This window comes from Piliocolobus tephrosceles, chromosome 2, assembly GCF_002776525.5.
Source record: "Piliocolobus tephrosceles isolate RC106 chromosome 2, ASM277652v3, whole genome shotgun sequence".
NCBI lineage: Eukaryota > Metazoa > Chordata > Mammalia > Primates > Cercopithecidae > Piliocolobus > Piliocolobus tephrosceles.
The window spans coordinates 117,008,342-117,032,544 of NC_045435.1; the positions used below are offsets into that span (position 1 = coordinate 117,008,342).

The 24,203-nt window shown below is 40.4% G+C and overlaps 1 protein-coding gene and 1 non-coding gene across 11 annotated transcripts in view; one reads left to right on the plus strand and one right to left on the minus strand.

Moving 5' to 3' along the window:
• Nucleotides 1-1,968: 1,968 nt before the first annotated feature.
• PHC3 (polyhomeotic homolog 3) overlaps nucleotides 1,969-24,203 on the plus strand; it is a 96,619-nt gene continuing 74,384 nt past the window's right edge. For 7 of the 10 annotated variants that reach the window (XR_002731887.1, XM_023213464.2, XM_023213468.3 and 4 more), the window contains exons 1-4: nucleotides 1,971-2,010; nucleotides 4,779-4,944; nucleotides 11,115-11,270; nucleotides 12,384-12,461. Coding sequence is in view for 9 of the 10 variants with exons in the window: in XM_023213464.2 (XP_023069232.1) it covers nucleotides 1,997-2,010; nucleotides 4,779-4,944; nucleotides 11,115-11,270; nucleotides 12,384-12,461 (414 nt within the window). In the remaining variant the exon portion in view is untranslated. Of the gene's footprint in view, nucleotides 2,026-4,778; nucleotides 4,945-11,114; nucleotides 11,271-12,383; nucleotides 12,462-24,203 lie in introns of all 10 variants that reach the window. The other 3 variants (XM_023213467.2, XM_023213469.3, XM_023213472.2) reach the window with 2 other exon arrangements.
• LOC111543542 lies at nucleotides 23,101-23,162 on the minus strand. The gene has a single exon (XR_002731907.1). It is a non-coding gene; the product is annotated as a U7 small nuclear RNA (small nuclear RNA).

A 24,203-nucleotide genomic window follows, 5' to 3' on the forward strand; every position in this document is an offset into this window, starting at 1 on the left:
CACTCCAGCCTGGATGACAGAGCGAGACTCTGTCTCAATTAAAAAAAAAAAAAGTTTAATAACAATGATCTATGAGCAAGTCAGAATGAAAGAAAAAGCAGTAATATTTTAAAGCATCTACAAGGACTTTTTATTTTATTTTGAGAGGGAGTCTCATTCTGTTTCCCAGGCTGTAATGAAGTGGCACTATCTCCCTGTAACCTCCATCTCCCAGGTTCAGGTGATTCTCTTGCCTCAGCCTCTGGAATAGCTGGGATTATAGATGGGTGCTACTACACTCAGCTAATTCTTGTATTTTTAGTAGAGATGGGGTTTCACCATGTTGGCCAGGCTGGTCTTGAACTGCTGACCTCAGGTTATCCGCCTGCCTCGGCCCGCCAAATTGCTGGGATAACAGGAGTGAGCCTCTGCACCTGGCCTACAGGGACTTTAAAAAAAAGACTTTCTCAATGAATTCTAGAAGTAGTAGTAGATAGTACTGCTATTAGGAAGACAAGGTAAAAAAGATGTTATCAGATGGGAAAAGCAGGCAAAGGGACCATTTAAGCTCACATAGAAAGGAAATGTTCTTTTCCCTTCCTTAGGCACATCCTGGAATACAGGATTTCTAAGATTAAGTATACTTTCATTAGACCATATTACACTTCAGGATGGATTTGTATCAATACTTCATTTTCAGTTCTTGAAATTATTGTGACTCCATCATCTCACAAAATGCAAAAAGAGACATTGTCTATGGTTCATATGCTTTTTTTTTTTTTCTGTAAAGGGTGGTAAAGATTTATTATACACCTTGAACTTTAAAGTTTCCAAAGCACTTACTAAATCTGTTTCAGAACATTTTTTCCTCAGCCTCCTGAGTAGCTGGGACCACAGGTGCACAACATGACATCCGGCTAATTTTTGTAGTTTTTGTAGAGATGGGGTTTCCCCATGTTGCCCAGGCTGGTCTCAAACTCCCGGGCTCAAGCAATCCCCCTAAAGTGCTGGGATTATGAGGGTGAGCCATTGTCCCCGCCTTCAGAACACATTATATTGTATGCAAATGTCCATAAAACCCACTCTGCTACTTCTTGGAAGACAAGGACTCATCTTTACTATTTCATATTTATATTGAAACGTGTTATTTTACTCATCTTTATGTGTTTGTCTCACACACCTGAGTTGTTGGCATTTAGCAGACCACACCAGCAAACTGGTGGCTGTTTCTGCTTGTTACTTGTGGTATTCAAGTTTGCAGTTCCTACTAAGCGCTCAGCAAATTCATATTGAAGCCATGAATGATATGCCTAGGGTAGTCAGGATGATTCCTTAACCACTCATTCACTGCCATCTGAACACTATCTTTCAGCTGGAGAGAGGCACTGCTTGTTGGGACCCCCAAACTCGAAAGCTCCCAGGCAACAAGCCCTGCAGCCAGCCCTGAATGTCCTTTCCCCCTGAGACCTCAGCCTCCAATCCTCGTGGGTATTTTCTTTGAAACCAGTCTGCAGTTTGCATAGACTTTGGTATATTTTAGATATTCTTCAAAATTTTTATTATCATTATTATTATTATTATTGTTGGGGTTTTTTTTTGGTAGAGTCAGGGTCTCACTTTGTTGCCAAGGCTCAAACTTGAACTCCTCGCTTCAAGAGACCCTCCTCAACCTCCCAAAGTGCTGGGATTACAGGTGAGCCACCGCGCCTGTATTCTTTAAATTTTAAATTTAACAATCTAAGATAACTTTTTATACCTTTATTACAGATCCCTCCCCAAGAGGAAGATCTTGGACGAGAGAAAGCGAGAGGCTGGAGAGGAGACACTAGTATCTAAGTTGGGGAAATCTGGTCACTTTCCAGAGAGAGCAATTCCTGAGGTGGGCGGGGACGATTGGAAGCTGAGGACCCCACGTGACCTCGGGCTCCGGGGGCTGAGCCGACCCCACCCCTCCCCTCCCGCCCGCCGCCTCCAGGGGGGCGCATGCGCAACCCATGTTAGTGATGGAGGAGAGAAGATGGCGGAAGCGGAGTGAGTGACTAGATGGTGACTGATGTTGTAACAGGGGGGCGAGTTGGGGCAGCGACACGTTCTCCCAGGGGAAAGCTCAGGGCTCTTTCGCGGGCAGTGTGGGGAAAGAGAGACTCGAGACCCGTCTTATCGTGGAGGAGACTGCTAGGCCCGTGTCGGGGGGCGAAGGCGAACTCTAGGGTTCAGTTACCCTCCAGGCAGGAGCGCCCCTTCCGCCGTCAGGTCCCGGATCTGCGCGGCCTTGCGCGCAGGGTCACCGTTGGGACCCCGGGAGCTGGGGTTTTCCGGAGAACGAGCCCGGGTGGGCTCCTCAGGCGCTGTCATTTCTGCAAGTGGGCCCGGCGGGCAGCCTTCTTACGGCTGCCTGCGCAGGGGCCCGCGGAGGCTGCGTAGGGCAGGGCGGGCACTGCCAGGCCTCCTTTGCCTTCCTCTCCTTCCCGCCTCGGCACCACCCCACTCCTCCTCAGCGGGAGAACCCGAGACGCGGGGCTGCCCACAGCCCTCGTGCCGGAGGCCTGCAGTAGTTGTCCCAGCGTGGGCCTGAGATCGGCGGGGGCTGCTTGCAAGTCTCGTGAGGCTGAAAACACCCTGAAAGAAAGATCTTTCCCTCGAGTCTCTGGCTGCAGCGTTGCTGCCTCACAAGCAGGCCACATTCTTGTGTGTCGGTATGACGATATGCTTAGTTAACGACTACCGAACTTACTGTTTCCTCGGTAGGCCTCTTGTGCACCAGAACTGCTGGCTGTATTTTGGAGGTATTAGTATGCCTAGACGGTAGAGTTTCCAAAATTGTTCTTTTGTGCCAGGCCTCAAAATGCAGTGCGATGGTTTGGCCAGTTCCACTTACCGATGTTTATAGAATTTGGATTCTCTGTGACCATTTTTGGTTCGTAGTTAGAACTGTTTACCATACTGTTTGGATTGGAGGGCATGGTTGAGCAGATTTAACACTTCAAAAAGACCAGAACTTAAGCTCGCCTTTTGCATGTCACTGGTACACGATAAGGTAGTAGTATGACAGGCAGCAGTTTGGTAAAAAGTTTACCTTACCTACCACTAATACTGTATAATGTTGAACAGTTACTATATGATGCTGTGATTTGATTGGAAGGCAGTTTGGAAAAAAAAAACAAAAAAACCAGAAGCATAAAGATGTATGAATTATTTACTAATCCAAAAAGTAAGTGAGGAGTCAGCTTTCTTCCTGACGGTTTTCCTTTCACTTTTCCTCTTATTTTCTTTTTCTTTATTTGTGACAGCGCCTTTCACTCTGTCTCCCAGGCTGGAGTGCAGTGGCGTGATCGTAGCTCGCTGCAGCGTGGACCTCCTGGGCTCAAGTGATTTTCCCACCTTAGCCTCTCAAGTTGCTGGGACTGCAGGCCTGTGCCATCAGGCCTGGCTAATTTTTTATTTTTCATTTGTAGAGACAGAGTTTCCCTATGTTGCCCAGGCTGGCTTTGAATCCTCAGCTCAAGCAATCCTCCCCCAAAGTGATAGGATGACAGGTGCAAACTGCCACTCAAGGCCCCCACTTTTCCTCTTATTAAATGTTTTGTTTTTTTTCGTTTTTTTTTTTTTACATTTGGTTCCTCAGAGAATATAAATACTGTTTACATACGTAATATAGAACAAAGAAAATTTGTACTTAAAAAAGCAACGCTATGGGAATAGTGTATGTGTACCAATTAGTGCCAAATTCATTTGTTTTTTTGTGGAATAGAAAGTGTTCTTGTTACATTCTTGTCAGTACTGCTAATGTGGGGTGGGTGGGATTTAGTTTCTCAGAAGAAAAGACCTTAAAAAAAAGGACGATAAAACCAGTATTATCTCTTGTGTGCTTTTCACCTTCGAGGTACATTTCTGACCCGACAAAAACTGCTGTTCTGGTTTCTAACAATATGGAGGTCCTTAGAATTGACTTAAAATGTTTGAATTTATTCAAATACAGATTCCGTATTTAGTGGAATTTTGTACAACTAAGATTATAGTATTAGAGGGAAAAGATCAGAAAGTCTGGTATAAAAGTGTACTTTACTGTCCATTCATGTGGAAGGGACATAATTTATGTTTTCAAAATCTGGAGTAATTCTTTGTGAGAAGATTTTGTAAGGATATGGGAAGTTGCTGTTAGCTGCTTCTCTGTGTTCTTACAGCAACCTGCTAATAAGTATAACTCAGTTATTAGAAGTAGTAAGGACAGTGTTGTAGACTGATTAGGGGAAAAGCCAGTGTGAGTTAAAAAAAATTACTTTTTAACATTTTTTAAAAATTTATTTTTTAAGCAAAGTATATATGGTAAACTAAACTAAGCTAGTTAACATGAGTCCTTAGGCATTCTGTTCTAATGTATAGGTAAGAATGACTTTAGTTTGTAATTAGTGTAATCAAAAGAATGTAAAGAAGTGTTTTAAAATATTCTGATACTGCTTAAATTTTTATTTTCCTAGGTAGTGTAGTATTCTGTCATCGCCTGTTTTGGTTTAAAACAAATCTTTCAGTAATGCAAAGATAAACTTTTGGCTATGCTTAATCTGAGTTACATGTTCTGAATCATTTGAATTCAAATGTAGTAGGTATTAACTATTAAATATACTCCATATATGTGAAGTATTTTTCCCTTCTAAGTGCTTACAGGGACTGTGTGCTCTTTTTTATGAGAGCCTTCCTAGCAGTTTAGATTACTGCTGATTTTTTCTTTGGAATAAACATTCTTTAAAGCTCATAAGATAATGCTTTTACCAATACAAACCCTTTGTGTGACCTGCCAGATTTAAGGATCATAGTACAGCTATGGATAGTGAACCAAACCCAGGAACATCTTCTGTGTCAACAACAACCAGCAGTACCACCACCACCACCATCACCACTTCCTCCTCTCGAATGCAGCAGCCACAGATCTCTGTCTACAGTGGTTCAGACCGACATGCTGTACAGGTATTTCAGCTGTAGTGATGGGTAGTCTAAGACTTAAGATGTCATATTACTTTTTGCTTAAGCTAGATTTATGTATTGTTTCATATTCTCAAATGTACAGTTAGAATTACTAATGTTTGAGTCAACTGTCTCAATCCGTTTTGTGTTGCTATAGCAGAATACCAAGACTGGGTAATTATAAAGAAAAGAAACTTACTTCTCACATTTCTGGAAGCTGGGAAGTCCAGTATGAAGGTGCTGGCATCTCACCAGGGCCCTCTTGTTGCCTCATTCGATGTCAGCCTCAAGCCCTTTTAAAATATCCTTTAATCTATTCATGTGGGCGGAGTCCTTATGGCCTAATCACCCCTCAGGGGTCCCACCTCTTAACACTGTTGCATTGGAGATTAAGTTTCCAACATATACTTAATTGGGGGACACATTAAATCACAGCAACAGCCAACAAAGTTAATTAATAATCATACTATTGGCCAGGTGTGGTGGCTCACACCTATAATCCCAACACTTTGGGAGGCCAAGGCAGGCAGATAGCTTGAGCTCAGGAGTTGGAGACCAGCTGGGACAACATGTTAAAACCCCATCTCTACAGAAAATACAAGAATTAGCAGGGCATGGCGGTGTGCGCCAGTGGTGTGAGCTACTTAGGAGGCTGATGTGGGAGGATTGCTTGAGCCCAGGAGGTCGAGGCTGCAGTGAACTGTGATCACACCACTGTACTCTAGTCTAGGTGACAGAGTGAGACCCTGTCTCAAAAAAAAAAAAAAAAAAAGGCGAGGTGTGGTGGCTCAAATCTGTAATCCCAGCACTTTGGGAGACCAAGACTGGCGGATCACTTGAGTTCAGGTGTTTGAGAACAGCCTTGCCAACATGGTGAAATCCCGTCTCTACTAAGAACACAAAAATTAGCCAGGCATGGTAGTGCATACCTGTAATCCCAGCTACTTGGGAGGCTGAGGCAGAAGAATCACTTGAACTCTGGAGGCAGAGGTTGCAGTGAGCCAAGTGCGCTGCTCCACTCCAGCCTGGGCAAAAAGAGTGAGACTTCATCTCAAAAAAAAAAAAAAAAAGCTGAGTGCAGTGGCTCATGCCTATAATCCCACCACGTTGGGAGGCTGAGGCAGGCGGATCACGAGGTCAGGAGATCGAGACCATCCTGGCTAACATGGTGAAACCCCGTCTCTACTAAAAATACAAAAAATTAGCTGGGTGTGGTGGTGGGCGCCTGTAGTCCCAGCTACGTAGGAGGCTCAGGCGGGAGAATGGCATGAACCTGAGAGGCGGAGCTTGCAGTGAGCCAAGATTGCGCTACTGCACTCCAGTGTGGGCAACAGAGCGAGACACCGTCTCAAAAAAAAAAAATATATATATATATATATATAGTATTGAGAGGGCTTACGTTTGTCAGCATGTAGTTTATAAGATTATGTGTAAAGAAAATTATAAGGGGAAAGTCTCTATGGTGCTGCTGCAATGTGAAGACACTCAGCGTAGAGCCCCAACATGCAGAATGGCTGTAGGTTTATCTATTTTATGTTGGAACTCAAAATATGGACTTAAGGAGATCTGTTAAGCTATGTAGATATGTTACGAAGTTCATTTTAAACCCAGGTGGCCTAAGACCCCTAAGCAGGAGGATCCATTCTAAATCCCTTAAGAGCAAAGGGGGAAGGGAATATTGAACTAGGAAATCACTTAGTTGAGAAAGTAAAGTTTACTTAGTTAACATTTATGATAATGGAGGTTGGGGCAATATGGTATTATATAAAAAGGGCATGGACCTTCAACTCTATTATGCTTTGTTTGAATTCCGTTTTCATTATCTTTAGGAGTTATATAGCCTTGGGCATGAGATGTAATCCCCTTGAGCCTCAGAAAACTAAAATGAGGATGAGACTACCTATTTCGTTAGTTACTCTGAGGATTAAATGAAGTATCTTTGAGATTAAATGAAGTATCTAGAACTGTATAAGGCACATTATAGGTTTTCAGTAGATAGTAATAGCTAATACTTATTGAATAATTACTACGTGCCAAACATTTGATAAATGTTACATGAATTACCTCCATTAATAGTTACCATCCCTCTGTGAAGTAGCTATTATTATTATCTCCATTTTACTGATGGGAAAATAAATGTTTTAAATTGGCTAAATAACTTTCCCAAACTCACCTAGCTAGTTCTCAGACTTTAGCCTTTGTGCCCTTAATCACTCTGAATTCTTATTTTTTCTATTATACCTGCTTTCTTTCGGTAGAATCAGGGTAATTGCATCTACCCTGAAAACAACTGCTTGCAATATAGTCCTTCCTCTGCTCCATGTTTCCATGGTGGATACCCCAGTATAATGTCTATTTAACTATTTTATGGTTTAGGATTTAATTTTCCGAAGTAACTGTGGAGTGGAACCAGCCGGTTCACCAGAAATTAAAACTTGCATGCAGAGTGGGATTTTAATGTTTTTTACCTTTCGTTGAGGTAAGGGATGTAGGGAAAAGGATGTAGATTTTTTTTTTTTCCTTTGAAGCTGAGTCTCACCCTATAGCCCAGGCTGGAGTGCAGTGACATGATCTCGGCTCACTGCAACCTCCACCTCCCCGGTCCAAGTGATTCTCCTGCCTCAGCCTCCCGAGTAGCTGGGACTACAGGCACGTGCCACCGTGCCCAGCTAATTTTTTATATTTTTAGTAGAGATGGGGTTTCACCATGTTATCCAGGATGGTCTTTATCTCCTGACCTGGTAATCTGCCTGCCTCAGCCTCCCCAAGTGCTAGGATTATAGGCGTGAGCCACAGCGCCCGGCCCTTTTTTTTTTTTCCCTCCCTCTCTCTGTTGCCCACGCTGGAGTCCAGTGGCATGATCACAGCTCTCAACCCCCTGGGCTCAAGTGATCCTCCTGCTTCAGCCTCCTGAGTAGTCAAGACTACAGGCACATGCCGCTATGCTTGGCTAATTTTTTTATTTTGTAGAGACAGGATCTCACCCTGTTGCCCAGGCTGGTCTTGACCTTCTTTCTTTAAGCTATCCTCCTGCCTTGGCCTCCCAAAGTGCTGGGATGAGCCACCACGCCTCCCAAAGTGCTGGGATTATCACCAATGATAATATGATAGCTTAATATACTATTTTGTCCTCTAGTTTTCAATTAAGCTGCATAGATTAATAAAAAATTTATAGAAAGATACGTAGATGTAGATATATCTCATAAATAGCACTAACTCTGGTTCTTATGAGACCATAGAATTGCTTCTCCCAAAATGCAATCAATCAATATTTATTGAACTACTTAAGTAATTCTTTAATTTTCCAGCTTTCGTTTTCAGTCCTGGGAATTCTCTTCACCCTTCTTGGGTGAATAAGAATTTATAATAAATAAGAACAATGTGCTATATCTATTACTTTTATTTACTTATTGCTATAAGTTGAGCATTGAATAGTAGGGAAAGATTGTGCTGACAACAGAAAAAATGAGTATACTCTGACAAAAGTATGTATCAAATAGATTGTTATTTCAGTTTGATTTGAAAAGTTTTGTCTGGCTATTGTCCAGTGATTTTAGAATTTTGTTATGGAATTAGAAGAACAAATAGAGATTGATCTGACTAAAAAAGGTATGTTGTTATAGTACTGAATCACTTAATGCTGGCCTATAGTCGCCTGCAGGTAGGGGTCAAAAGCTCCCATTGATTTTGTGACAGAAATTTGTATCAGGCATAGCAGTCTGTAGTTGGAGAGATGAGATATTAACACATGAAAATAAACAATAACACACAGAAATATGCTTTCTTGAAATTTAGATAAAAGGATTCATGGTATTATGGTTCAAGATGTCCTGAGAGACCCTCAAGCTATAGGATTATGGCACTGTTATTCCCTTAGCTCTTTGAAAACTCTGGTTTGATGCTGCAATTAGGGTTCTGTGCTGTTTGAGTCACAGTGAGCACAGTGTGACTTTTGGATTTGGTTGTATAGGATTGACTTATTCTGACTTAACCTTTTGGACAAGTGTAGGAATTTTCTCTGATTTTACTAGAGTACTTCTATATTTATTTATGAAGTTTCAGGCTCAGATTTTACATTTTACTAATAAATATTCACAGTAATTAACACTTTTTAAGGAATTTTTAAAGTAAGAATAGTTTTATTCAATGTTGAAGCAAAACAAGGTATTTGACATTTAAAATTTTTAAAAATTATTCAGTAATTTTCTAAAGAAATAGCTTTATAATTTTTTAAATTTTATTTTATTTCTTTTTTTTGAGATGGGGTCTTGCTCTGTCATCTAGGCTGGAGTGCAGTGGCATGATCTCTGGTCACTGCACCCTCCACCTCCTGGGTTCAAGCAATTCTCCCACCTGAGCCTCCCCGGCATCTGGGATTACAGGCACATGCCACCATGCCTGGCCAATTTTTGTATTTTTAGTAGAGACAGGGTTTCACCATGTTGACCAGGCGAGTCTTGAACTCTTGACCTCAGGTGATCAGCCTGCCTTGGCCTCCCCAAGTGGTGAGATTACAGGCATGAACCAACATGCCCAGCTGCTTTGTAATCTTATATGATTATTAATAATACCTATTCATTGTAAGATTTTCAGACATTTATAGAAAAGTATGAAGTAGAAGCTAAAAATCACCTCTAGCTACTCATCAGTGGTCTTTGAAAGTTTTCCTGTGGATTCTTTCAAATATATATATATTTTTGAGACAGAGTCTCACTTTTTCGCCCAGGCTGGAGTGCAGTGGTGCTATCTTGGCTCACTGCAAGCTCTGTCTCCCGGATTCACGCCATTCTCCTGCCTCAGCCTCCCGAGTAGCTGGGACTACAGGCGCCCACCACCACATCCTGCTAATTTTTTGTAATTTTAGTAGAGACAGGGTTTCACCGTGTTAGCCAGGATGGTCTTGATCTCCTGACCTCGTGATCCACCCGCCTCAGCCTCCCAGAGTGCTGGATTACAGGTGTGAGCCACTGTGCCTGGACTGATTCTTTCAAATATTTTATCTTTTTTTTTTTTTTCCTTTTTTTGTGGAGAACGGGGTCTCGCTGTATTACCCAGGCAGGTCTCGAACTCCTGGGCTCAAGCTATCCTCCCGCCTCTGCCTCCCTGAGAGCTGGGATTACAGGCGTGAGCCACTGCGCCCGGCTCTTTCAAATATTTTAATATAAAAATGGTATCTTATTCTATATACTATTTTGTAACCCACTGATTTTTTTTTGTTAGTAAATATAGATCAGTATCAGCAATGTGCACTACAGTGGTCAGTGGTTACCACAAGTTACATTTACATTAAAATTAATTAAAATTCAATTTAAAATTAATTCAATTCTTTAGTTGCACTGGCAACATTTTAAGTGCTCAGTAGGCACATGTGACTAGTGGCTACTGTATAGGACAGCACTGATCTACATTACTATTTGTAATGACTGCATGGTAAAGGTATTTCTCTCCATATCCAAGCCCTGAATTCTACCAAGTTTTATCCAAAAAGGTTATACCAACTTAAATTATTACTAGCAGTATGGGAGTATTGGTTTCCCCAGGTAGTAGTAATAGTCTTTTAAATCTTTATCCATCTGAAAGTTGGAAAATAGTATCTTGTTTTAATTTGTAAGTTTTTGACTACTGGTGAGATTGAAAATCTTTTGAAATGCTTAGTTGGCCTGTCTTTTGTGAATTGTCTACTGGGTTTTTTTTTTTGAGATGGAGTCTCGCTGTGTCGCCCAGGCTGGAGTGCAGTGGCATGATCTCCACTCACTGCAGCCTTTGCCTCCTGGGTTCAAGCAATTCTCCTGCCTCAGCCTCCCGAGTAGCTGAGACTGCAGGCATGTGTCACCACGACTGGCTAATTTTTTGTGTTTTTAGTAGAGAGGGGTTTCACCATGTTAGCCAGGATGGTCTCGAACTCCTGACCTTGTGATCCGCCCACCTTGGCATCCCAAAGTGCTGGAATTACAGGCTTGCGCCACCACTTCCAGCCCACTGGGTAGTTTTGATGTGTACAAGTTAGTGGTTTCTAGTGATATGTAACTAGGAAAAAGATATGTTAATAAACTTGATGATATTATGTATTAAAACAGTGAAATTTTAAACTGGCACTTTTTTATATTTTCATTTTCTGATTAAGATGAAGGTTGAGATTATGGTTTGACATTGGTTCAATTGACTTTTCACAGGTAATTCAACAGGCATTGCATCGGCCTCCCAGCTCAGCTGCTCAGTACCTTCAGCAAATGTATGCAGCCCAACAGCAGCACTTAATGCTGCATACTGCAGCTCTTCAGCAGCAGCATTTAAGCAGCTCCCAGCTTCAGAGTCTTGCTGCCGTTCAGGTAAGACTAAAACAAATTAAGAGTTTATGAGACCAAAGTTTCTGTTTTCTGTAAGTAGTTACTGAAAATAAATACATTGGGTATTATTTCAGAGTTCTCAGATGTCCTGTGGTTATTTTTCCTGAAGGAAACTTATTAATAGGTTGCCAAATAGAAGTTAATTGAGAAAAAGGGGCTATGTTTTTTATGTTACTCTGTTTCTAGCTTTTGTCTCAGTACTTTTTATCCAGACTGGAGAACTGCTACTAGTGGCTTTGTTATATGTATATAGTTCTAGGTACAACAGTGAGTACTTAGGCTTACATAAATTGTATTTTTACTAAAAATAAGATTTAAAAAATTATGTAAGTAATTATACTCATTAAAAAATCAAACAATATTAAATTGTTTATAAGAGATAAAGTAAAGCTGTTCCTTTTCCCTGCCTACCACTGTTTCCCATTCTTCAAAGGTGGCCACTGTAACAATTTAATACATACTTCTCCAGAAATTATCTATACAAAGATATGTATATCCATCTTTCTAAAATCCAATCATATTATTCCCACTGATAACAGGATTTCATTATTAAATGCTTGTTTTTTAAAAATATTTTTGTTGTTGTCATACTATTTAAATAAAGCTGTTAAGATTTAATCTTAAATCCCCTCACCAGAGGAGGATCTCAGTTGACTGAACCTGAAAAAGGTTTATTTCTGTTACCAACAGATTCTCAGCTGTTGCTTCTTCTTAGTAGTGTAATTTTAAATAACACGTTCGTGATACAAGTTAGGAAACTGAAACCCACTGGCACTTGCTGTAGCTCTAATTTCTTTTTCATAACTCCGGAGTAGTGATTCCATTTTAAAGATGACAGAGACCCGTAAAGTGAAACTGACAATAAAGTAGTTAATAAAAATAAGACTAGTCTTTGGATCCCCTGTTTTCACCATTCAGCTTTTTCTTATTTAAAAAATCTGTTTAACCAAAACTTAAGCCATGTTGACTGTAAAATTAATTGTTTCATGCATAGGCCTTTTGACATTTATTGTTGTGGTTTTGTGTTATCATGGTACCAGAAAGTTCTTAACTTTAGGTTTTTACCGATGTATTATAAAAGTCTTACTATTTTAGGCAAGTTTGTCCAGTGGAAGACCATCTACATCTCCCACAGGAAGTGTCACACAACAGTCAAGTATGTCCCAAACGTCTGTAAGTTCCCTAAATTTTTTTTTCCTGGATTTAAAATTTTAAAGAATTGTTTTCCAAAAGTAAACTTGTTATTTATGAAGCTGTTATTATAATTTGTTGCATGCTGTTTAAAGTAACAATTGCCCAGAAATAGGAATGATAAAATTCAAGAATTCACAACTAATGTTAAACTTACGAAAATCTGAGTCTTAAAAATACTTTTGTATTATTTCTTGTATATCCTTTTGCATTGATCATGTTCAGATCTTAAGTGGTTTCAGTTTTCAGTGTGTATTGAAAGCCTGAAATATACAATGCAGGGATATTGGCCATGAATTTACTGTGATATACAATAGAATGTCATGTCCTTGGTAGACATCTAAGCATTTCTAACTTTGTGCCATTCACATTTTAGAAATTATACTTTCAGCTTTAATGAGTTATTTGGGTTCAATTTGCAGGTATCCATTTGAGATAGGGTAATTTATTTTGAGAAAAGAGTAAAAGAAAGCTGATTTGCTATATTGCACAAATATATTGGGAAATTGTGCAAAGTTTCCCAGGTAAAATAAATTTATGGGCATGATAATACTTGTTTAGCTTTAATTTTGGTATAATTTTAAACTGCAAGAATATTTAAAAAATTTCTGTATATACTCTACTCAGATTAATCAATTATTAGCATATTGCCCCATTACTTTATCATTCATTCTTTCCCACTACATGTGTACATATTATTTTTTTCTGAGTCATTTGTAAGTTGAGACATGTTCCTTTATTCCTAAATACTTTGATGTGTATTTCCTAAGAACAAAAGCCACAGAAAAATTATTAAATTCAGGAAATATAACATGGATACAATGCAGTTCATATTCACATTTCATTATTTGTCCCAGGTTTCCCAACCTCATCACTGTGGACATTATGAGCCAGATAATTCTTTGTTGTTGGGGGCTATTGTGTACATTATAGGATGTTTAGCAGCACCCCTAGCTACTAGATACCAGCAGCTTGTGGTCTTTCTCCTTCCTCTAGTGTGATAACTAAAGGTGTCTCCTGGTGGGGAGCAAATTGCCTTTACTTGAAAACCTAGTAATGTCCTTTCTAGATACTTTTTCCTGGTCCAGAATGGTAATACTTTGATACTTCATAAAATTGGCTCCCATACAATATAGTTTGTAGTTTGTTAAGGAATTGAAGGTGAAATTGTGCTGTATTCAGCTAAGGGTATGGTCTTTACTAAATACATGCTGTGGTCAGCATATAGTTTTTTTTTTGTTTGTTTTTGTTTTTTGCATGGGAATGTCCTGGAGTAGGAACAAGATTAGATTAAAAAGTTACCTATGACTTGAAGATGTTAAAGAAAATGAAAAAGTTAAGTAATATAACCTAGCTCTAAGCATTAATACTGTAGTTTTGGTCATTGACATCAGATGTCTTTAATTAATATAATGGTAGTGGGAAAGGAGTGGTAAACATTTTGTGGGCTACTGAAGGATGTTATATAGACAAATTCTTTATTCTGCAAAATACTGGAATAACGATAGAATATATTTGTATAGATATGTTATTTTGAATTTTTTCCCTTCATGTTATTAAAAGGTATCTTTTTAAATTTTTCTTTCATTATGGCTTTATGTATGTGACATTCACAGAAGTTAGAATTCTAGTGATTGTGCTTATATGTATGACATTGTTAATGATACTTATCATAAACCAGCAGTATTACACCATGAAGTATGCCAAAAGCTATAAATGGCTGGTGGGAGAAGATAAGTAGGAAGAACAGATTCCCAGTAAAATAAAGGAATAAAACATTACATTTGCTTTATTTAGTATTCTTTGTGAGCGTCTGCTCACGTAATTTGACTAGCAGTAAAAATTATAATGCCCAAGGTAACTTAGTAAGTTTAGGTCAATATCCAAAAAGGGGGTGGAGCGTGGTAATAGAAATCTCTTTAAGTGGTGATGATAATGAGCCGTCAGGTAGCAGACTAGTAGTTTTCAGAGTTTTGGTTATTTTGAGTTAGGTTTCCAGATAACAGTGAAGCCATGGGAAAGGGTCCATTCTCCAGAAGAAAAAAGGGCTGTCAAGTAACCAACTGGGTAGTTGGGGCTTAGAGTAGAAGTGGGATCCCAGTGGGGAAATGGAATATTATTTAAGAATTGATCAAGTCAAAAGTCCAATCATACCACCTGGGGGAACTGTGTACCTACCGACTGATTGTTCCTAATGTGAAAACCTGAAATGCTCTAAAATCTGAAATTTTTACACACCAACATGAATCTCAAAGGGGGAGTGTTCATTGGAACATTTTGGATTTTGGATTTTTAGTTTTGGCATGCTAAACCACTTTGTATCTTTCCAAAATCTGAAAAACAAAAACAAAGAAAATCCAAAACACTTCTGGTTCCAAAGATTTCATATAACAGATACTCCATCTATATGTGGTTTGGAGAGTAGACTGTTGTTAATTGAATGTATATGTAACTAGTGGGTACCTGCATTCTTTTCTTTAGTTAGAATCATGACTAATTCTAAACAATTGTCAGTAGTGGAGGGGTGATTTTATGATTGTTTGGCTTTAAAACTAATTTGGACTGAGCCTTTAGGTTTATGTCTTTAGTATTTCAACTTCAATGGGGCAAAGATTTAGTTAAATTTTAAAATGGAAGTTAAACCAACTAAAAATTCTGCTGCTGCCAAAAAAACAGCATAAGCAAAGTGAAAACAAAATGGGAGAAAATATGTTTGCATAAATGGGTAATATTTCTTCTCTTTTTCACTTTAATTTTTTTTCAAAAAGGAAGACAGGGAAAATTTTAGTCTTTTTTCTTTTCTTTTCTTTTTTTTGAGACAGTCTTCCTCTGAGGCTGGAGTGCAGTGGCACGATCATAACTCACTCCACCTCCATCTCCCAGGCTCAAGTGATCCTTCTACCTCAGACTGCTGAGTAGCTGGGACTACAGGCGCACACCACTACGCCTGGCTAATTTTTAAAATTTTTACTAGAGATGAGGTCTTGCTGTGTTCCCGTCAGACTGGTCTCGAACTCCAGAGCTCAAGTGATCCTCCAACCACAGGTCACAAAGTGCTGGGATTATGTGGTATAGGCATGAGCCACTACACTTGGCTGATAATATTTCTAAAATACCAAAGACTGTTATATTAGTAAGATAAACAGTGAGAATTCACAGAAGATCTTCGTTGGTAATTTTTAAAAGAAAGACTTTTTTTTTTTTGAGATGGAGCATTGCTCTGTCACCCGGGCTGGAGTGCAGTGGTGCAGTCTTGGCTCATTGCAACCTCCTCCTCTTGGGTTCAAGCGATTCTTCTGCCTCAGCCTCCCAAGCAGCTGGGGCTGCAGGCATACACCACCATGCCTGGCTAATTTTTGTATTTTAAGCAGAGATGGGGTTTTGCCATGTTGGCCAGGCTGTTCTTGAACTCCTGACCTGAAGTGATTTGCCCACCTAGGCCTTCTAAAGTGCTGGGGTTACAGACATGAGCTACTGCGCATGGCTATGTTTTGACTTCTAAACACATGAAAATATATTTAACATATCAATAATAAATGTATATAAAAAGGCTGGGCATGTTGGCTCATGCCTGTAATCCCAGCACTTTGGGAGCCCAAGGCAGGCAGATGATACCCCATCTCTACAAGCAAAATACAACAACAAAAAATTAGCTGGATGTTGTGGTAAGTGCCTGTAGTTCCAGCTGCTTCGGAGGCTGAGGTGGGAGGCTTACTTGAGCCCAGGAGGTCAAGGCTGCCGTGAGCTGAGATCGCACCACTGTACTTCAGCCTGGGTGATAGAGCAAACCCTGTCTAAAAAAATAGAAATATATGTACAAATAACAATGAAGTACTGTTTTCATCTGTCAAACTAGAAAACAAGGAAAAACGTTTACACAATATCTATTGTTGGCAAGAATGTGAAAAAGTAGATATATGTACAGACACTATTAGTGAGACTATAGATTGGTGCAACTCTTTTGGAGGGTTATTTGGCAGTGTGTGTTAAACTTTAAAACTTGCTGAGAATGGTGGCTAATGCTTGTAATTCTAGTGGTTTGGGAGGCTAAGGTGGGGGGATCACTTGAGTCTAGCAGCTTGAGACCAGCCTGGGCAACATAGACCCCATCTAATAAAAAGAAATTAGCCAGGTGTGGTGGTGTGCACCTGTAGTCCCAGCTGCTCAAGAGACTGAGGCAGGAGGATTGCTTGAACCTAGGAGTTTAAGGCTACAGTGAGCTATAATTGTGCCACTGCACTCTAGCCTGGGCAACAGTATGAGACCCTGTTTCAAAAAAAGCCAAAAGAATCTGTGCGTACCCTTTCATAATAGCACTCTCACTTTTAGTGACATAATTAAAAATGACCTAGATAATTATGCCCATATGTATGATATATAATAGTAAAAAATTATAAATAATATAAATGCCCATTAATTGAGGATTAGTTAAATAAATGATAGTTAATTCCTACGGTAGAATACTATAACTACTAAAAAATACTGTATGTTTGTGTACAGAGAGACTTGGATTTTCATTATGTATTGAGTGTAAAAAGCAAGAATGCATTGTGTGAGCTTGTTTAACTTATTTATTTTGGTTATTCTATTTGCAGTCTAAAATTATTAATTGGGGCCAGGTGCAGTGGCTCATGCCTGTAATCCCAGCTTTTTGGGAGTCTGAGGCAGGCAGATCACTTGAGGTCAGGAGTTCGAGACCAGCCTGGCCAATGTGTGAAACCCTATTTCTATTAAAAATACAGAAATAGGCCGGCCGTGGAGGCATGTGCCTGTAATTCCAGCTACTTGGGAGGCTGAGGCAGGAGAATTGCTTGAACCCAGGAGGCAGAGGTTGCAATGAGCCGAAATCATGCCACTGAATTCCATCCTGGGTGGTAGAGCGAGATTCCATCTCAAAAAATAAAAATATAAAATTATTATTTGGTTCTTCTTTATGTCCTCTGTTTCTTTAGGGAGACCTTTTTTTTCTTTTAATTTGTTTTAGATATGCTCATTGTTGCTTATTTGAACCATTATATTTTTAAGAGATGGGGTCTCACCATGTTGTCCAGGCTAGCCTCTAACACCTGGGCTCAGGTGATCCTCCTGTCTTGGCTTCCTAAGTAGCTGGAACTACAGGTGCATGCTACTGGGCCTGACTTCTTTGAAGCATTTTTATGATGGCTGCTTTGTCATATAATTCTTTTTTTTTTTTTTCTTTTTTGAGACAAGGTCTCACTCTGTCACCCAGACTGGAGTACAGTGATATGATCTCGGCTCACTGTAACCTCCACCTCCTGGGTTCAAGCAGTTCTCATGCCTCAACCTCCCAAGTAGCTGGAATTACAGGCATTTACCACCATGCCCGGCTAATTTTTTTATTTTTAGTAGAGACGGGGTTTCTCCGTTTTGGCCAGGCCAGTCTTAAACTCCTGACCTCAGGTGATCAGCATCCTGAAGTACTGGGATTACAGGCGTGAGCCACTATGCCCAGCCTTCATCATGTAATTCTGATATCTTTGTTATCTAGGTATTGGCTTCTATTGATTTTCTTTTTCATTCATTTTGAGGTTTTCCTGGTTCTAGATGTGATGAGTGATTTTTTATTGAAACTTGGATGTTTTTAGTATTATGTTGTGTGACTAGTAATCCTATTTCACCTTTTTATTTTGGCTGTTTCTCAGTGGGAGAGTGTGCTGCCTTCTTTTTTCTTTTTCTTTTTTTTTTTTTTTTTTTGAGGCGGAGTTTCACTCTCGTTGCCCAGGCTGGAGTGCAATGGCATGATCTCAGCTCACCGCAACCTCCGCCTCCCAGGTTCAAGCAATTCTCCTGCCTCAGCCTCCCTAGTAGCTGGGATTATACGCATGTGCCATGAAGCCCAGCTAATTTTGTATTTTTAGTAGAGACGGGGTTTTTCCATGTTGGTCAGGCTGGTCTCGAACTCCTGACCTCAGGTGATCCACCCGCCTCGGCCTCCCAAAGTGCTGGGATTACAGGCGTGAGCCACTGCGCCCGGCCTATGTGCTGCCTTCTTAATGCAGTATGAGGGTGCAAGTGTGAGTCCCCATATGGCATGAAATACAGGGGGTACAAGTACAGGTTCCCCAGTTAGCCTTCATTGACACTTGAGGGGATGTTCCTCTTAATTGCTATGCTGGGGTGGGAGTTCTGGCTCCTCACTAGGCCTTTACTGAAGCCTCTCTGGCTAGAAGGAATGGGAGTACCTTTTACTCTCCCCACATGGTCTCCACTGAGACTGCAGGGTGCATGGGTATGGTGGTGGTGGTTTATTATCACCTGGCTAGAATGAAAGTCCTCTTCTCTATATGGCCTTTTATGACATGAACCTGTTGGAGGGGTTGAGGGAGTTGGAAAATCAAATTCTTTGCAGGCATGGGTGGGGTCACAGTTTTTTTCTGTAGTGTTTGGTTGGAGTAGAGTAATTATTGTCTAAAACTTTTCTGTGTTGCAAGGCTGTCCCTTTCCTGGTCCTTTGGTTAAAAAGAGCAGGCTTTTGTTGGGGATTTTTGATTGTGCCTCTGGTGTTTCTGGGTTATTGACTTCTTCATTTCTACCCTCCAAGTGTGGGTTATAAGAGGTAAAATGAAAACCCAGAGAATTCATTACCATGTTGTATACTCGGTCCTGAGGTCTCTAGCCAGTGTCTGTATTTTTTCTTCTACCTTTTGGGGTCTTCTTAGGTTTATTTTATATGTAATATAAGAGTTTTTAGTTGTTCTTGGCAGGGGGAATAGGGAAAAGTATGTCTACTCCATTTTTTTGGAAACAGAATTCTTGTCATTTAATTTATTTTTTAAAAGTTATTTGCATGTGTCCATTTGATTGTGCAAGCAGAAGATCTGTAATGGTACACAACAAACTGTTATTAGTGGTCATCTCTGAGGAAGGAGGTTGAAGAGCTTTATTTTGTTAATTTTTATATTATCTAAATAAAGTTGAACAAACTATTGTTGCCTAAGGAATAGATAACACAAATGTATAGAGTAAAAGTGACTACCTCCCTTCAGTAATCCCATTTTCTCTGACAAAGTTTTGTTTAAAGCTTTCCTATATGTTTTCTTTTTTACTTTTTTTTTTTTTTGGTTAGGAGATACTATCTCACTCTATTGCCCCAGCCAGGGTACAGTGGCATGATCATAGCTCACTGCAGCCTCAAATTCTCAAGCAATTCTCCTGCCTCAGCCTACTGAGTAGTTGGGACTACGGGTGCATGCCTCCACACCCAGCTATTTTTGTTTGTTTTTTTTTTTATAGAGAAGGGATCTCACCTCTGGCTGGTCTTGAACTCCTGGCCTCAAGCAGTCCTGCCTCAGCCTCCCAAAATACTGGGATTATAGGTCTGAGCCACTGTGCCTGGCCTGCTTTCCTATATTATTGCTATACCTACCTGCCTGCCTTCCCTCCTTTTTTTTTTTTTTTTTTGACGGAGTCTTGCACTGTCACCCAGGCTGGAGTGCAGTGGCACGATCTCAACTCACTGCAACCTCCACTTCCCAGATTCAAGAGATTCTTGTGCCTCAACCTCCTGAATAGCTGGGATTACAGGTGCCCACCACCAAGCCTGGCTAATTTTTGTATTTTTAGTAGAGACAGGGTTTCATGTTGGCCAGGCTGGTCTTGAACTCCTGACCTCAGGTGATCTGCCCGCGTCAGCCTCCCAAAGTTCTGGGATTACGGGTGTGAGCCACCATGCCCGGCTGACTATGCATTTCTATACATAAATATAAATAGGCTTATAGTTAATTTTGTTTGTTTTCATGTGAGGGCAGTGCCATCAGACATACACACACGCATACACACACACACACACACACACACACACACACACACACACACACACTTTCTTAACTAAATATTTGGGCATTTTCAGCTGGAAAGGATTATGTGGCTGAAAACTACAATCATAAGTCTCTGAGTGACTTAAGGGCTATGTATATATCATTCTCTTTCCTTGTTGCATTTGGCCCTATAACTACATTAATCCCTGATATTTTGACTTCAACTCACTGTACTATTCTGTCAGAAAGGGAAAAAACTTGTTTTTTTATTTATGGCTTTCTAATTATGATGCTAGACAAGATGAGCTTTTGAAGCCCAGTTTTATGACTTTATTCATTCATGCATTCACTCATTCAGTTATCAGATATTTATTGAGCATTTAATATTTGCCAAATCCTCTTCTAGGTGCTGAGGATACACTACCACAGCAAACAAATCTCTTTCCTCATGGAGCTAGGGATAGATGAACATTAAACAAGTACATAGTATGTTAGATGATGGTAAGTGAAAGAGAAAAATAAAGCAAGGAAAGGGAACGGGCTGGGGGAATATGCCATTTTAATTATGATGGTCAGGGAAAGCCTTGTTAATAAAGGTGGCCTTTTTAAGGACGGTGAGGGGGGCAGACATGCACAGGGAACAGAAAAGAGGACAATGTGGCTGGAGTGGAATGAGAGAGTGGGAGTGTGGTTTAGAGATGACATCAGAGAGGTAATTGTAGTCCTAATCATGAGGAAATTATAAGACCTTTGGATTTTAGTAAGTATGAGTTGGGAAACTATTGGAGAGCTGTTCTCATATGGAAGTGACATGATCTCAAATTGGTTTTTGAGAGTAGGTTCTAGGGGCCAGAGATAGAAGCATGGAGTTAAATGTTCTTGTAATAATTCAAATGGAAAGATATTGGCAGTTTGGATCATGAGGTTGATATTAGAGGTGGTGAAAAGTGGTTGGCCAGATTTTGAATTTTTTTTAACATTTAATTATAGAAGTTTGGATATGTTTTGAAAGGAGAACTAACACAAGATATGCTGATGCATTGAATAAAAGATGTGAGCAGTCAAGGGTGACTCCATAGTATTTTGGCTGAAGCATCTGGAAAGATTGGGAGCTAAAGGAGGTATTGGAGAAGAAAATTAGGAGTTTGATTTTGTACATGTTAAGTTTATGATCTGTATTAGACACCCACCTGTAGTATTGAGTAGGCATTGGTTATGTGAGTTTGGAGTTCATGTGGGAGGTTTCATGATTAATGATGTCTCATGCAGCTCCTTGAACATTCATGTCACACGAGTACTTGATGACTTCACTACTGTTCATAGTGTGATGAGAGAAAGTTGGGTAGAATGGAGGAGATGAGGGACTTGGGTTCTAATCTTAAATTCTGTGACTGACTGTTAATGTGACTTAACCAAGTCATTTAACCTCCCTGCCTGCCAATTTGCTGTAAAATTAAATCGTCTAATTAAATGGTTTTAGTCTTTTCATCCAGATATCCTTGGATCTGTATCATAGAGAAAGTTCAGGAAATGATGCTATGGACTGAATTATGTCCCCCATATTCATATGTTGAAGCCTAACTCAGACTGTATTAGAGATAGGACCTTTAGGGATGTGATAGAAGTTAAAGGAAGTCATAAAAATGGAGCCCTGATCTGATAGAATTGGTTTCTTTTTTTTTTTTTTTTTTTTTGAGACGGAGTCTCGCTCTGTTGCCCGGGCTGGAGTGCAGTGGCCCGTTCTCAGCTCACTACAAGCTCCGCCTCCCGGGTTTATGCCATTCTCCTGCCTCAGCCTCCGAGTAGCTGGGACTACAGGCGCCTGCCACCTCGCCCGGCTAGTTTTTTGTATTTTTCAGTAGAGACGGGGTTTCACCGGGTTAGCCAGGATAGTCTCGATCTCCTGACCTTGTGATCCACCCGTCTCGGCCTCCCAAAGTGCTGGGATTACAGGCTTGAGCCACCGCACCCGGCCAGAATTGGTTTCTTATAAAAGAAGAAGAGACACTAGCAATTTCTCTGCTATGTGAGGACACAGTGAGAAGGTGGCAGTCTGCAAGCCAGGAGGAGAGCCCACACCAGAAACTGAATCTGTGGGCACCTTAATTTTGGACTTCCCAGCCTCTGAAAGTGTGCAAAATAAATTTCTGTTAAGTCAGGGGTCAGGCCATGGACTGGTACTGCTTTGTGGCCTGTTAGGAACTGGGCCTCACAGCAGGAGGTGAGTGGTGGGTGAGCAAGTATTATCGCCTGGACTCCGCCTCCTGTCAGATCAGCGGCAGCATTAGATTCTCATAGGAGCATGAACCCTATTGTGAACTGCACATGTGAGGGATCTAGGTTTGAAAATCTAATGCCTGATGATCTGAGATGAAACAGTTTCATCCCAAAACCCATTTTCCCCACCCTGTCTGTGGAAAAATTGTCTTCGATGAAACCGATCCCTGGTGCCAAAAAGTTTGGGGACCACTGGTTTAAGTGACCCAATGTGTGGTATTTTATTATGGCAGCCTCCATAGACTGATATGACAGACTGGGGTCTGGGCCTTACCTTATTGTAAGCTTTAGCCAGCCAGAGAGCAGTTCTGTGATCTTTTTGAATCTCAAGTTCTGAATAAGACTGTGTTTATTAATAAGAAAAAAGTTTGAGAACTGTTTCATGTTTAGATGTTAATCTAGGATTATGTGAGGGTTTCTTAAATAGTTTATATGTGTTATAAAAATACATGTGCCCATCACATAGTAGGTACTTAATAAATACTTGTTGAAAGATGTATGGTAGGTAATAAGTATCAGCTAAAATATGTAATGATATTAATGTTCTTTTTGCATGTTTGTTTTTTATGGGATTTCCAGCATAAAGCAAAAAGCCTGCTAGATAAATTCTAAAAGAACTGTAACACTATTAATGTTAACTCCTTTTTTGTTTTTTGAGACTGTCTCTCTCTCACCTAGGCTGTAGTGCAGTGGCATGATCTTGGCTCACTAGAACATGTGCTTCCTGGGTTCAAGCAATTTCCTGCCTCAGCCTCCTGAGTAACTGGGATTACAGATTGCCCACCACCACACCCAGCTAGTTTTTTTTTAGTATTTTCAGTAGAGACAGGGTTTCACTATGTTGCCCAGGCTGGTCTCGAACTCCTGACCTCAGGTGATCTGCCCATTTTGGCTCCCAAAGTGCTGGGATTACAGGTGTGAGCCACTGTGCCGACCTAATGTTAATTCTTGATTATTGCAATGCAGAGAATTATTTTAGGATATATTCTAATTACCTGAGATTGGGTTATAGAAGAGTTTCTAATCCTGACCCCTGTAATGAAATTCTTTGGTTGCCTGTTAGAGCAAATGTATCTATTGTCCAACATCGTGCTACTTGCTCTGGTGGTATATGTAAGTCAAAGTTTCTTCCCTCAGGGAGTATGCATTTGAAGAACTATGCTTAGATATATCAAACAGTACATAATATAATAGTATATAATCAAGTGATAAATGTCATAGGAGTTAACAGAAAAGACATCTTTGGGGATTGTATTACAGTAGCCGAGGAATGCTAAACTTTTTTTTTTTTTTTTTTGAGGCAGAGTCTCGCTCTGTCGCCCGGGCTGGAGTGCAGTGGCCTGATCTCAGCTCACTGCAAGCTCCACCTCCCCGGTTTATGCCATTCTCCTGCCTCAGCCTCCGAGTAGCTGGGACTACAGGCGCCCACCACCTCGCCCGGCTAGTTTTTTGTATTTTTTAGTAGAGACGGGTTTCACCGTGTTAGCCAGGATGGTCTCAATCTTCTGACCTTGTGATCCGCCTGTCTCGGCCTCCCAAAGTGCTGGGATTACAGGCTTGAGCTACCGCGCCCGGCTTGCTAAACTTTTAAAGCAGGTAGAGTTTGCAGAGAAGAGGTCTCACTGTGAGATCATGATTCTGAAACAGCAGAGGTTAGCAGAGGTTAGTA